Source organism: Lissotriton vulgaris, chromosome 8, assembly GCF_964263255.1.
Source record: "Lissotriton vulgaris chromosome 8, aLisVul1.2, whole genome shotgun sequence".
Lineage (NCBI taxonomy): Eukaryota > Metazoa > Chordata > Amphibia > Caudata > Salamandridae > Lissotriton > Lissotriton vulgaris.
The window spans coordinates 623,564,279-623,577,563 of NC_141696.1; the positions used below are offsets into that span (position 1 = coordinate 623,564,279).

The 13,285-nt window shown below is 46.4% G+C and overlaps 1 protein-coding gene across 3 annotated transcripts in view; it reads right to left on the minus strand.

Moving 5' to 3' along the window:
- Positions 1-13,285, minus strand: part of ADGRG7 (adhesion G protein-coupled receptor G7) — a 1,328,771-nt gene that overhangs the window by 805,101 nt on the left and 510,385 nt on the right. For all 3 annotated transcript variants that reach the window (XM_086934503.1, XM_086934505.1, XM_086934506.1), the window contains exon 5: positions 6,288-6,446. In XM_086934503.1, coding sequence (XP_086790629.1) covers positions 6,288-6,446 — 159 coding nt within the window. The remainder of the gene's footprint in view (positions 1-6,287; positions 6,447-13,285) is intronic.

A 13,285-nucleotide genomic window follows, 5' to 3' on the forward strand; every position in this document is an offset into this window, starting at 1 on the left:
ATTTCTTGAACACATCAAACCCAACAATCAGAGGTGGAGACCCAGAATCTGTCATTACCCCCAGGTCCCTCCGTCCTCGACACCCCTGACGGATTCTTCCTATCTTTACATCCAGATTCACCCGTGCCCCCAGACCTAACGCGACTACAAAGATTTAATGGATTCCGGACCTCAGCATGACTGAAGTCTCTGCCAGCACTGTCGCCAACCCGACCCAGTCCTGATGAAGATCCCGATTAATGAGGATCGAAACGCCGTCGACCATTCAGCACGAACATAGGCGCTACATACAAAGTGGTTCGCAAAAACGACAGCAAGCCCAAACTAGAACCAAACTCCTCAATTCAGCTGGAACCACAATGTCTCGTCCAATCACTGTATATATTTATGCACCAGTCACCATGCGCCGTTTACGCTGATCACATTGTCACTTGCGTTGCCACTGTGAATTTCACTCACACATTCTGAGCACCAAGTACAATTAGGGTTGTTTTATTTGTTTATTGCAGTGCTGCTACAACTGCTATTTGCCCTTTCTTATTTCGATATATAAATGATGCAATGAGCACATGTAATAATCTAACAGATTCTCCTTGTTTCCTTTCTGATAATGTTGTATACATATCCTCTCTAACTACCTTTAAATAAGACCAGTTGGGATATCATATGTTTATATATATCCCATGGCACTTGTAATAAGTTGGATGGGATATACTTCACGTTTGAGATGGATTTACCCTCTGGCAAACTCTAAATCCGCTCCTAACTTTGTAGAATGGTTAGGTCCTCCTTTTTAGAGCTGAGAGACCCTACATTGGTTGTGTGTTCAATAAATAGTAGATAATATAACATACCAAGGGGTTCCTTTAATGTCCCATACAAAGGGCCTCATTTGCAATATTTTGACGCACAGCAGTGCAGCAAGCCTACCTGCTGTGCTCCCGTGCATCGAAATAAAAGGCAGGAATGTGCCGTATCTACAAGACACAGTGCATTCCTGTTCTTCTCCCCTGCGCCGGTGAACAAACAGCAGCCGTAGCGCCAGTGCAGACACCAATGCGTCATTTTGCAAGGGTGCTTGCGCTGAGGGGATGATTGTTTTTGTGTAGGAAGGGACAATTTTTTCTCCTCATTTCATCTAGGATTCTGACACATTCCCAGGTTTACAAAATCTTGTAAATTTGGGAATGTGTCAAGTTCCGTGAATGTTGAGTGGGAACACCCACAGCTACATCCATGCAACTCCCCATTTCACACTGATAATGAGTGAAACGGAAACATATTTAGAAGGCCATGAAAATTTGCGCAGAGTGACTTAACATGATCTTGTAAATATGGGGAAGCCAGATCTAACTTAAGTCGCTACAAAGGTGCGGTGAAGGTATGCCGGGCATTAGTTAATATGTTACACGATATGGATTTAGTCGATCTATGGAGGGAAATAAAAGGAGACGAGAAGGGTTTTACCTACTATAGTTTAAAACACTGTCATTCATCTAGGATGGACTACATTTTCTTAGATAGAGGCTCAATAGCTAATATACGAGAAGTCTCAGTTCTCCCGAGTCACCTGTCTGACCACGCACCACTACATTTCCTATATCAGATTAAGGAGGTGCAGCGACAAGCACCAAGATGGACTCTTAACAGGGCCAAGCTGCAGGACCCGGAGGTGATTGCCGCCGTACAGGCCCCGTCCTTGGAGTTTTTCTTGCTGAATTCAGGCTCTACAACACCTGATGTAGTCTGGGACGCCTACAAAGCCTTGCTTAGGGGGTGTCATGCCTGCCAGTTACACGACGAACAGAGTATGTGCCGAAGATTAAAATCATAGACAAGTTGCCCGCTACAATAGGGTCCGAGTACTGACTATGGCGTACTCGGTTGGCAAAATCCTAGTGCAATGAGGTAGGGCGCATGCGTCAGTACCGCGCATGCGCCGAGAGGTAGTGTTCCGGGTTTTAAACCCGCCCTAGACCTGACGGAAGTGCTTCGCGTTTAGCTAGTTGGGTTTCCTGTTCGTTCCGGGTTTCCTGCGGCGTCCGAGGAGCTAGGTGATCGTAGCGTTTTGCGGGATCATCGCTGTGCTTGTGAGTTAGAAGCGGCTTGCTTCAATAAATTCTTGTTTTGGTCTTGTTTCTCCCGATTCGTGTTACGGCGGTAGTATTGTGCGGTTTTCCTCAGTGCAGGATATTTGTGTTCCTCGTTTTGAGACAGGGGCTTTTTGATTTCAGAGAGGTTCTATAGCGGTTAGAATCATCTTCTTTGAGAATCGTTTGTGGAAAGTTTCACGGAGCGATTATTGCATTATATTGGTGAGTGCCACAAGGAGTACAGATATACTTATCAATAAGAGAGCTTGTAATTTCATGGGCTGTTATCTTTTGTCTAGAGTACAGAGTATATGTACAAGGCATATCCAATCAGTCTACAGAGTTCCTGGCAGCTTTCTTGTGTTCGTTATCATTCCTCCTAGTACTCCACAAGGTAACATATAAGACTTGCCATTTACTACTGTGAGGTTGTTGGGGGAGGGATTAGTTCTCACTTATATCTTTTATGTTTCACTACAGTGTTTTAACCGAAAACAAGAGCACCCTTGAAGTGGAAGAAGACTTTTGAGTGCCATTCTTTTGTTCCCCCTTCCTACCCTTGTTTTGTTCCCCTGTGTTCGCCGTGGTCACTGTTCAGGGGTTAGTGTACACTACTGATGCCCGGGTAGTGACAGGGGGAAAGCAGGGTGCATAGCTTCGTGACTCCAGGACACTTCCGAGACAAAAAAGGTGCGTGCATGACAGGGGGAACCTACATGGGATTATCTGTTATAAGAATAAGACTGAAGCTGGGGTACTAAAGGGTATTGAAGAGAAGATAAGCGGTCTGGAGAGAGAAAGAGATGGTGTTAGAAACGGGGACCAGGAGCTACTCACTCAGATTTTGGGGAGGTTGGAAGAGGCAAGAGCAGAATACAGAGGGAGACTAGAAGCTAAATGTAGGGTGCAGTGGGACATCAGTAGGATGCAAAATTATGAATATGGGGAGAAGGCTGGCACCTTACTAGCATGGAAAGCCAGAACTGATTGTGCCAGGAATGACATAAAAGAGCTTAAAATTAATGCTAGCGGGGATATCTCAAATAAGATAGAGGATATATAGGCCTGTCTTCTCTCTATGTTTTCAGAACTGTATAAGGAAGACTTGGCTCCCCAGCCAAGTATGATTCAGTAATTTCTTAGTAATAAACAACTCCCCATACTATCAGAAGAAAGCAAAAATAACCTAGATGCACCCTTTACGTCAGAGGAGATCGCAGCTCAGATAAATAAATCTAAGAACAAAAAAGTTGCTGGATCAGATGCTCTCCCGAGTGAAATATATAAACACCTTAAAGTGGAGCTCTCAGAAGTATTGGAAGATACTTTTAATTCAACTTATAGCTTATCTAGGAAGGTCCCTACCACCTGGAAAGAGGCAATAATAGTTCTGATATTAAAACCTGGCAAGGATCCAAAAAAGGCAGACTCGTATCGTCCAATCTCCCTGCTGAATGCCGATTATAGGATCTTTATGGGCATTTTAGCAGGGAGATTGGCTAAATTGATACCCAAGTTAATACACCCAGATCAGAAAGGGTTTGTCGCTGGCAGACATATCCAGGAACAAACACAGCTCCTGATAGGCAATATTGATCTGGCTATCCAGAGGAAAGAACCCTTGGCCATTGTTGCTGTCGACGCGGCCAAGGCTTTCGATAGAGTTTGCTGGGTATATCTTTGGGAGGTCTTGAAGGCTATGGGATTTGGTCCAATTTTTATACAGACCTTGCAGAACTGCTATCAGGGTGCCTCTGCCCGAATATTTTTGAATGGGTTCCTCACTGCGAGTTTTAATATTCAGAGAGGAACGAGGCAGGGGTGTCCGATATCGCCTCTTTTGTTTAATTTGTACGTGGAACCATTAGCCCAGATGCTCACACTGGATGACTCAATCCACCCATTTAGATCGGAACAATACTGCTCAAAAATAGCTTTGTATGCTGACGATTTGATACTATACACAAGCGACCCAGATACAGCCATCACGAGGACGGAAGAGTGTATGTGTGAGTTTGGATCAATCTCCGGGTTTCTTGTTAATAGAACTAAGACGGAGGTGATGTGCTGGAACCTGGAGTGGCTAGGGACAGTTAGTGAAGAGATGAGATACTTGGGGATTTTTGTAGTGAAGGAAATTGTAAAGATCCCTGAGTTGAATCTAAAGAGGGTGGTAAAGGAAATTGACAGTTTATTTTGTAGATGGAGCAATCTCCCACTGGCCATCTATGGGAAAGTCAACTTAGTGAAGATGGTTATCCTCCCTAAACTGTCATACCTCTTCTCTTCAATCCCATTAACATTTCCGAGTAAAAATCTGATGAAAGTACAGAGCAAGATCAGCAGTTTTATCTGGGGCAATAAAGGGATCCGCCTGGCGTGGAAAAAACTTAGACGCAGACTAAAAAAAGGCGGGTTAGCCCTCCCAGTCGTAAGGTTGTACGCAGCAGCATTCCAGTTTAAAAGCATACGGATGCTGCTAGTAAAGCCAGGGGAATCAGCCTGGGGGAGGCTGCTGGGTGAAATGGTGCGGGTGGAAGGAGGAGGAGATGGTGAGGCGTTTCTGTATAAATTCGGATCACCTAAGTTCTTCAAAAGGGTACGTCTGAAAGTTTTAAGAGCATCCCTGGAGTTATGGTATAGGCTTAGGCGTAGCTGGGGCATGGGATACTATTCTGAAAATGCTCTGTGTGGGATACACCAGGAACTCCGGACTGCCTGCAGGATTGCTTGGCATTGCCAATAAAGAGGGCAGGTGTCAGAATTCGGTCCGAACTGTTGGACTCTGGGGGGATATATCCGTGGGAGTATCTGAGGAAGAAGATTGGCCCGGGGCTCTCGAGATTTAAATACATACAGTTAACATCATGGTATGAGGCAGAAAAGGGGGAGATCACGGGAAATAGAGAGATTGAAGATCTGTTGCAAGAGGCATGCCCACTGAATAAGGAAATCTCTATGTGGTACAACAGCTTGTTGGAGGCAGAGGGCCAAGAGACACCTGCCCCTGCTGCAATGTGGACGGGAACCCCATTTGGGCCATTAGCAGACTCTTTGTATGAATCATCATTAAAGACTCTATATAGATTTGTTAAGCCTGCCTGCTTGAAAAAAAAACACTTCTTCGTCATTAATTGACTCTATTATACCCCTTCAAAAATTGCAAAGTTCGCTCCTAATCCTGTCCCCAAATGCCCTAGATGTGCGGCACCTCTTGCTAATGACCTACATATCATTTATGAGTGTTTAACACTTGCAAGATTTTGGGCTGATGAGGGGGACAATTTATTGGACATCTTCAACACCACCATAGAGATAAATTTGCAATTGGGATTTTTTGGAGATGATGGTCGCCTCATTCAGACTTTTTCGCAGAAAGATAAAGGTCTATTATTGTATTTGATATTGCTGGCTAGAAGGGAAGTGTGTAAGAGGTGGAAAGACCCCCTTCCTCCGCAAAGGGAGGATTGGCTCAAAGCCGCATTCTCCATGGCAAGATTAGAGTACGATGGTGTGGAGGATAAGATTTTGAACATTTGGCACCCCCTCGTGAGCTGGGGTAAGAATTTAAGATTACTGTAACATCCTTGGTCTTATGATTACACCAGGGCCCCTTACAAAACAAAGGGACCGGTCGGACGACCCAAGCGAGTGCGGTAAGCCGTAGGGGCGACAGATAACGAAGGCGGCTTCATAAGACCCGCAGAGGCTTGAAAGGTGAGATGAGGACCAAAAAAAAATAAAAAAATAAAAATATGGAGAAGCCCATTGTTCTGCTGGTGCGTCAATAAAAGTGACGCACCGGCGGCTCTCTGGGCTTGTAAATAAGCACCCACAGTTCTGCAATAATTCCCGAATGTGATAATACTGGAATTGCACGACTTTAGAGTTTTAGTGCAGAAAATAAAGACTGCCTTGAGGTAACAACAGAACAGACATTTTCGTCATGTTTTGCATGTTTTTATCACCAGCTTTTTGTTGCTTGTGATTTATGGATTGCTGTACCACCATCGCTTGGATCTACAGAAATTGTTGAAATGTGTGCTAATGCCTATGCCCTGAATGTCCCGCTTTGTGCGCTCAGCTAAATGAGGGCTCGCGTGAATAGTTAGCTGAGGGTTCCTGGCAGGGTAAGGCTAAGCAATCCAAAATTTGTAAATGATGAAAACATAAAAAATATCTAATTGCACTCACCTCAGTATTATTAGTAAGTTGTGAGTTGTTTAATATCTGAACAACAATGCCAGCAGCGCTCTCAATCTTCCCCTTTTCTAAGGTTTCCGGCTGTGATGTGATTAGTTGAGTGCTGCAGGCAACTTCCAAAGCCTTCTCCTCTGATGGTGCAGATTGTATCTGTTAAAATGAAGGCACTTGATGAGCAAACACAGCATGCAGCTCCGCCTGTGGATCACAGTCGAGCAGTTCATGTAATCGATTCTTTATGAATATACTTGCTCAATGAAAGCACAGACCACCCTAGGTTTATAAATACCCACTAAGAAGCAGACAGTATTTTCCACAGTTTTCAGTTACAGATTATCTTTCAAATTTGTCGTTTCACTTTGTATTTTGCCATAATCTATCACAGATCTTTCCTGAAATGTAAAAGTGGCCACATTCGCCAATGACTGACTATATCCGTGAAATCCATTTCTGTATACTTTAGTGATACTTTTAACAATAAACTACTGTTCTGTAAGGCATCATTGCTCCAACTGTTCTTCAAATAACTAACTAGGTCCTTCCTTGAGTGTTTTCCATGTGCTGCTGTGGGGTTTCTTCTGGCCTCACCACGCAGTGATAATAGATCAAAAGAGGTTAAACAGAAACCACGTATCTCTGATGTGTAAAATGCTTACGTTTCCCTTGAGCAATAACCGGGAGACAGCTTTTCGTATGTTTTAAGCTTGTTTTAATATATTTTAATACAAATCACGCCGCGGCAAGTATCACATTTCTCTCTTTACATCACTGCTGTTTTAGACATCCCATGTGTTTTCAGAGCCTCGTCTGTGTTTACTCCATTCAGGATAAACAGCCCTAATGAATATGCGTGCCATAATTTGCAGTGGTAGCCTGTTATCTAGCATATTAGGCAACAATGGAAGGAAGAAAAAAAGACACAAGAAAACAAACAAAGTACAACAGAATCAAGAATAACTTTCCTAACATTCGCAGCTCAGCCCACATTGGCATAGTCAGCACATTCTCAAAGTTGCTTGTTTTATTTAGTAATATGTATTTTGGTTTCGAATTCTCAGCAATTCGGTGTGTGTGGGGAAGCAAAACGGGGTCCGGCTAACTTCACAGCTGTGAAGCTCCGTCAGTGTTTACAGATTTTTACACCCGGCCCAAGCCCAAAGCCGCTCAAATAGAAGCCCAAAATAAGCCCAATCAGACCAGTTCCAGCCCAAAAACCAGCCCAAATTAGCAAGTCTGAAATTATGCACAAATTATCATCAGAAACAATTTTAAGGACAAATAAACATTGTATTCAATATACAGATGGTGGTAGGGTGTTAACTGGGCGCTTGCCTTAATGCTACTCAATTTTAAGACCAGTCCTTACTGTGGTTGGGCCTGGGCTTAGACGAGGCTGGGGGCTGGGCCTGGCCTGGCTGGGTGTGCCTGAGGCTGGGGGCTGGGCCTGGGCTCAGGACTGAGGCTTGGTGCTGGGCTGCCTGGGGCTGGGCCTGGCGTGACTGGTCCTGGGCTGAGGCTGGTGTTGGGCCGGCCTGAGTCTGGGTGCTGAGCCTGCCTGGGGCTGGGGGCTGGGCTGGGCCTGGCGTGGCTGGTGCCGAGGCTGGGTGCTGGCCTCAGGGCTGAGGCTGGGCCTGCCTGGTGCTGGGGGCTGGGCTGGGCCTGGCGTGGCTGGGCCTGGGCTGAGGCTGGGACGAGGCTGGGGGCTGGGTCTGGCGTGGCTGGTGCTGAGGGTGGGTGCTGGGCTCAGGGCTGAGGCTGGGCCTGCCTGGGGCTGGGCTGGACCTGGCGTGGCTGGGCTGGGCCTGGCGTGGCTGGGCCTGGGCTGGGACGAGGCTGGGACAAGGCTGGGCCTGAGGATGGGTGCTGGGCCTGCCTGAGGCTGGGGGCTGGGCCTGGCGTGGCTGGTGCTGAGGCTGGGGGCTGGGCCTGGGTTCAGGGCTGAGGCTGGGTGCTGGGCCTGCCTGAGGCTGGGTGCTGGGCGGCTGTGGCTGGTGCTGAGGCTGGGTGCTGGGCCTGGGTTCAGGGCTGAGGCTGGGTGCTGGGCCTGCCTGGGGCTGAGGGCTGGGCTGTGCCTGGCCTGGCGCCAAGTGAGCACAGCAAACGTGCCTGAACCACATGAAAAAAATAGTGGGCAAATGGTGCATTTTCAAGCAAATTTGTGAAAGCAGGAAGGTGTCTGATGACCCCGTCCAGAAGTTGAAGACCCGTTGAAGAGCAGGGACCCCTCCAGTGCTTCCTCCCACCTGTGTCTGATCTCAACTTTCCTGCGGACCCTCGCTGCCCAGTAACAGCTGCAGCCACAGGGACTTGGTCTCAGATCTGAGTGTAAAGTCTGCTTGTTATGTTGTTGCCTTTTACCTTCATCCCCTCTTGTCCCCCTCAGGCCTCCGTCCCCTCCTCGCTCGTCCCCTGCCCTCGCGCTACCCTGTTCACCACCAGCTGGCATTCTAGAATGCCAGCTGGTAATTTGCATATGCACAGTTGAGTTGGTTGAGGGGTTGTGACTGGGATGACGTGACCGGCGGCTGCGTCTCTCCGCTCCTGCCAGGGTGTTGTGTTTAACACTTAAATAAAGGAGCCTTGTCATCACTGCTGCCTGGTGTCTCTCACTTAACAATGGTGACAAGGTGAGGAAAATAACAACACACCGGAGATAAAACCACGCATGAAGGAACATTCCACCAAGAAGATAAAGAGAAAGATTTATTTAATGAAAGTAATCACAACGCAGGAAGACCGATTTTTGGTGAAGTACGAACGTGAAGGAACTTAAAAAAAATACAAAGGACCTCACACTATTGAAAATTCTATTCTCCATGACTATGGAAGTGCCTTCCCAGTGTGTTTTTGTGGTTGGAGTGTTTGCCATTTATTGCAGTATTATCCTTGTACCTGTGTTTGGTACTCTTTTGTAACCTGCACACATCACTTTTCTCTTGTAACACACTGTTAGCTACCTCTCACATTTTGTTTGCTTTTGATACTTGCACATGTGCCACCATTGCCTACGTAACGTTTGTTCTTGTGTTGGAGTGTCCTCCATTTATTGCAGTATTATACCTCTACTTGTACTTTGTATGCTTTTGTGACCTGCACACATGTCACTTTTTCCTCCTGGAATGTACCGATTGCTACCTCTTGTATTTTGGTTGCTCACATTTGTCACTTTTGATTCATGTAACTTAATGTTTGCTTTTGTAATCTGTTCACGTGTAATGTTCTCCTCATGTATCAGTTTTGTTCCAATTGTAAAGCGCTCTGACGCCTTCCGGTAAAGTCAGTGCTATATACCATCGCATAAATAAATAAAAAATACGAGGGAGCGTGAACTGTGTGAATATTTATAAACACGCATAAATAAAATACAATAAAATAAATACGGATGGGCCGGCTGGGCCTGGCATGGCCTGGGGCAGAGGCTGGTGTCCTACCTTTGAAGTGCGTCACCGTGTCTCTTCAAGGGCTGGGCCTGGGGCGCTGCCGCAAGTTCACTGTGGTGTGGGGCCTGGGTGGGTGGCAGCGGCCGGCAGCAGCAGTGTGACACACGACGAGTGTCACGAGTGACTCACAAGTCCTCCTCCCGACCTCCGCTCCTCTCCAGCAAGCAGCCCGGGTCGACAGTCTCTGTCAGTCACCGGCCGCCCGCGGGCACCACCACTAACATCACCGTCACTGCACCGACCGTCAGCCCGCACTGAAAGAGAGAGGTGACGTCAGCCCCCGCAAATATGGGAAACTTGCGGGGGCTGACCAACAACTGCTGTCCAGGGCCGTCATTGGTAGCGTTTTTGCACGCTACATGAATGACGGCCCTGGGGGACCCCCACATTGCTAATTTACATTGGCAAATGGCTCCAGGCCATAACGTTGCAACTGTAACCTAGCAACAAAACTAGGTGGTGACCTGGGGGGGCGTCCAGGTACAGCGCACATGTGCTGAGTGAGTGTGTGTGCACTGTGCAAATGAATTACAGTGACAAGCAACCACTCCAGATAAGATAACACCAGCAAGAATGTAGCATGGCCTGAGCCAGGCCTCATTGATGGATGCCAGACCTCGCTCTATGGCTGCCTTCTTCTCGTGGGAGTTAATGACTGTGTGCCCTTTGAGAGTGTGTGTGTGTGATTGTGGGTGCCTGCCCAAGCCAGTTTTTTCCGCACAAGAACACAACTATAGCCTAAAAACTAGACCCCGCCAGGCATGGGTTTTTCCCGCACAACTGGGAAAAAAGTCACCCAATTGTGCGGGAAATAGCCCAAACTGGCAACATTGGCTCCACTGAGTATCCCCTGCTGATATGATAAAGAATGTCGAAAAAGAACTTTTTTTTGACCCGCTGAAGATTGGGGAAAAAACGCTGAATAAAAACCCGATTAGGGTATGCAGCAGAAAAAGCGTCTATTCTTTTCTTCACCTGGCTAATCCGGCTTCATTACACACACTCTCCGTGCCTCGAGGACGTCTGCCGGGGTCTGACCTCCCGGATTCACTCTGGTCTGCGTGAGCCCTGTGCGGACAGCCGGTGTAGCAGACTGTTCTACAGGAGCTCAACGAGGGGCTAGGGGACCGCTAAGCTTCAGAGGAGACGCTGCCAGCTGACACAGCCATGATCCTACATTCACGAGACTTCTGCTCGGTTCGGCTTTGGTGCCCAGGAGAATCAAGTAAGCATGTCTAGCAAGGGGGCACGTATAGTGAAGAATAAAAAAATCACTGTTTCCGCGCAGCCCAGCACAAACTCTGCAGTTTCTCGACTGAGGAAACAGGACACTCTGGCAGCTAAAGGCAACGTTGGGGGTGAGAGAGTGGAAAAGAATTTGTGCGATATAAGGGAGTAACTGTGATGAACCGTCTGTTTTTGATGAGATCTCCAATGAACTCACGCACTGGCCGCTGCCCTTACTGATTTGTGGGGACCTTAACATCCACCTCCCCACTGACTGGTCTATGGCATACGACTGGCGGTACATTGGTCGGAAACCTAAAGTTTTCAAGGCAATGAAACCTATGTGTCATACGCATGGGCTTGTAGATGGTTGTCAGATCTCCAATCCTAATGACCCTGGGTACACTTTTTATTCTAGCCCGCTTCGCACATATGCAAGAAAAGATTATATTCTGATGTCTAATTCCCTGAGATACAAATTTCAAATTGAGAAATTGCCCCGAATTCTGTGAGATCATAACCCTCTAATCTGTACCCTGGAAACAAAACCAGGGAATAACACACCTAGAACTTGGACATTTGAGAAATCCCTGCTTTTAGAAAACAATTATTGCGTTCACATGAGGGAATGGATCCCTAACTTCTTTAAAGATAACATCGGGAGTGCATCGTTAGCAGTTGTGTGGGACGCTGCAAAAGCAGGGATCCGGGGAGAAATGATGCAATACTCACTGAAGGCTAACAAACAGGCTAGAGAGTCCCTGAAGGAGCTGCAGGAAAATGTGCGGCTAACTGAAGAAGAACTGATAAGGGTGACCCGAGAGACTCAAGGGCTGGATGAAATTACCAGAATCCAGAGTCAGGTGGCAATTGCCAAGGCCGCAATCACGGATATCTTCACGGCCAAAGCTGTAAAAAAAGCAGCAGCCTATAGAGAAATGGTTTATGAGGTCAATGAGCAAGTTGGCCATCAGTTGGCTATATGTATGAGGCAACAGTCTTCAATTAATCTGATACGAGAAATACAGGACCCAGTGGAAGGCCAGATAACTGACCCAGATCTGATCGGAGAGGCGTTCTGGCGATTTTATAGCACTTTATATGCTGAGGAGGGGGGGACCCTAGGAGCATCAATGGTTATCTAGATGAAGGGGGTTTTGATAGGTTCAACAAGGAAGATCAAGCTGCTTTGGAGGAAATCCCTAACATAGAAGAAATTCTAACGACTGTCAAAACTCTACCAAGAGGGAAAGCAACGGGATTGGATAATATATCTTCAGAATTCTATGTAGCATTTCTAGATCAGCTTAAATAATTTTTTTTTATTTAATGGTACATAGTTTTAAAGGGGGACAGCCCCCAAACTCTTGGTTGAGGGCAAAGATAGTCATCTTCCCTAAAAAAAATAAGCCTCCAGAGAAGTTAGGCTCATATCGCCGTATAACCCTTATAAATGCAGATTCCAAAATATACTCAAAAATAATGGCAAATCGTATTGTCCTTATCATTCACAAAGTCATTTCTAAGTACCAGCATGGCTTTGTCCCGGGAGATCAACCACTAATCACATCCAAAGAGTGATCAGCTTATTCGACTGGATGGAAGTCGCAGGAGACCCTATGGCATTGGTTCTTCTCAACGCTGAGAAGGCCTTTGATAGGGTCTCCTGGCAATTTTTGTGGGCCACCATGTCTAGGGTGGGAATTAAAAAGGGGTTTATCCAGGCAGTGCAAAAACTATACATCAACCCCAGGGGCAAGGTAATGGTCAATGGTAACCTCACTAAAGAACTGATCATCTCCAGAGGAACTCGACAGGGATGACCATGCTCGCCATTACTTTTCACGATTTACATTGACCCCTTTATTGGCAGGCTCGAGGGAAATAGAGAAATAGCACCAATCTTGTCACAAGAGTATCTGACCAAAACCTTGGCATATGCCGATGACATAGCCGTTGTGACTGCTGAGCCAATCATAGCTATGTCGGTCATTGAAAGTGAGGCTATGAAATTTGGGCTCGTATCCGGGTATATGCTCAATTAGGGGAAAGACAAAGCCACATATTTGGCTGTCTGCATAGCCTCCAAACTTGAAAACTTGGTGGACTTAAATATGAAGCCTATGCTGGACTCAATGCAAAAAGACCTTAGTTGTCTGGATAATTTACATCTTTTTCCTTAATTGGTAGGGCGAATGCATTAAAAATTAGTTTTTTCCCAAAATTTTATATCTTTTTAGAGCAATATGCTTAGACTCTCCGATTATTGGTTTAAAGCTATGGAACAAACCTTCTCAGGCTTCATTTGGGCATACTTGCAAC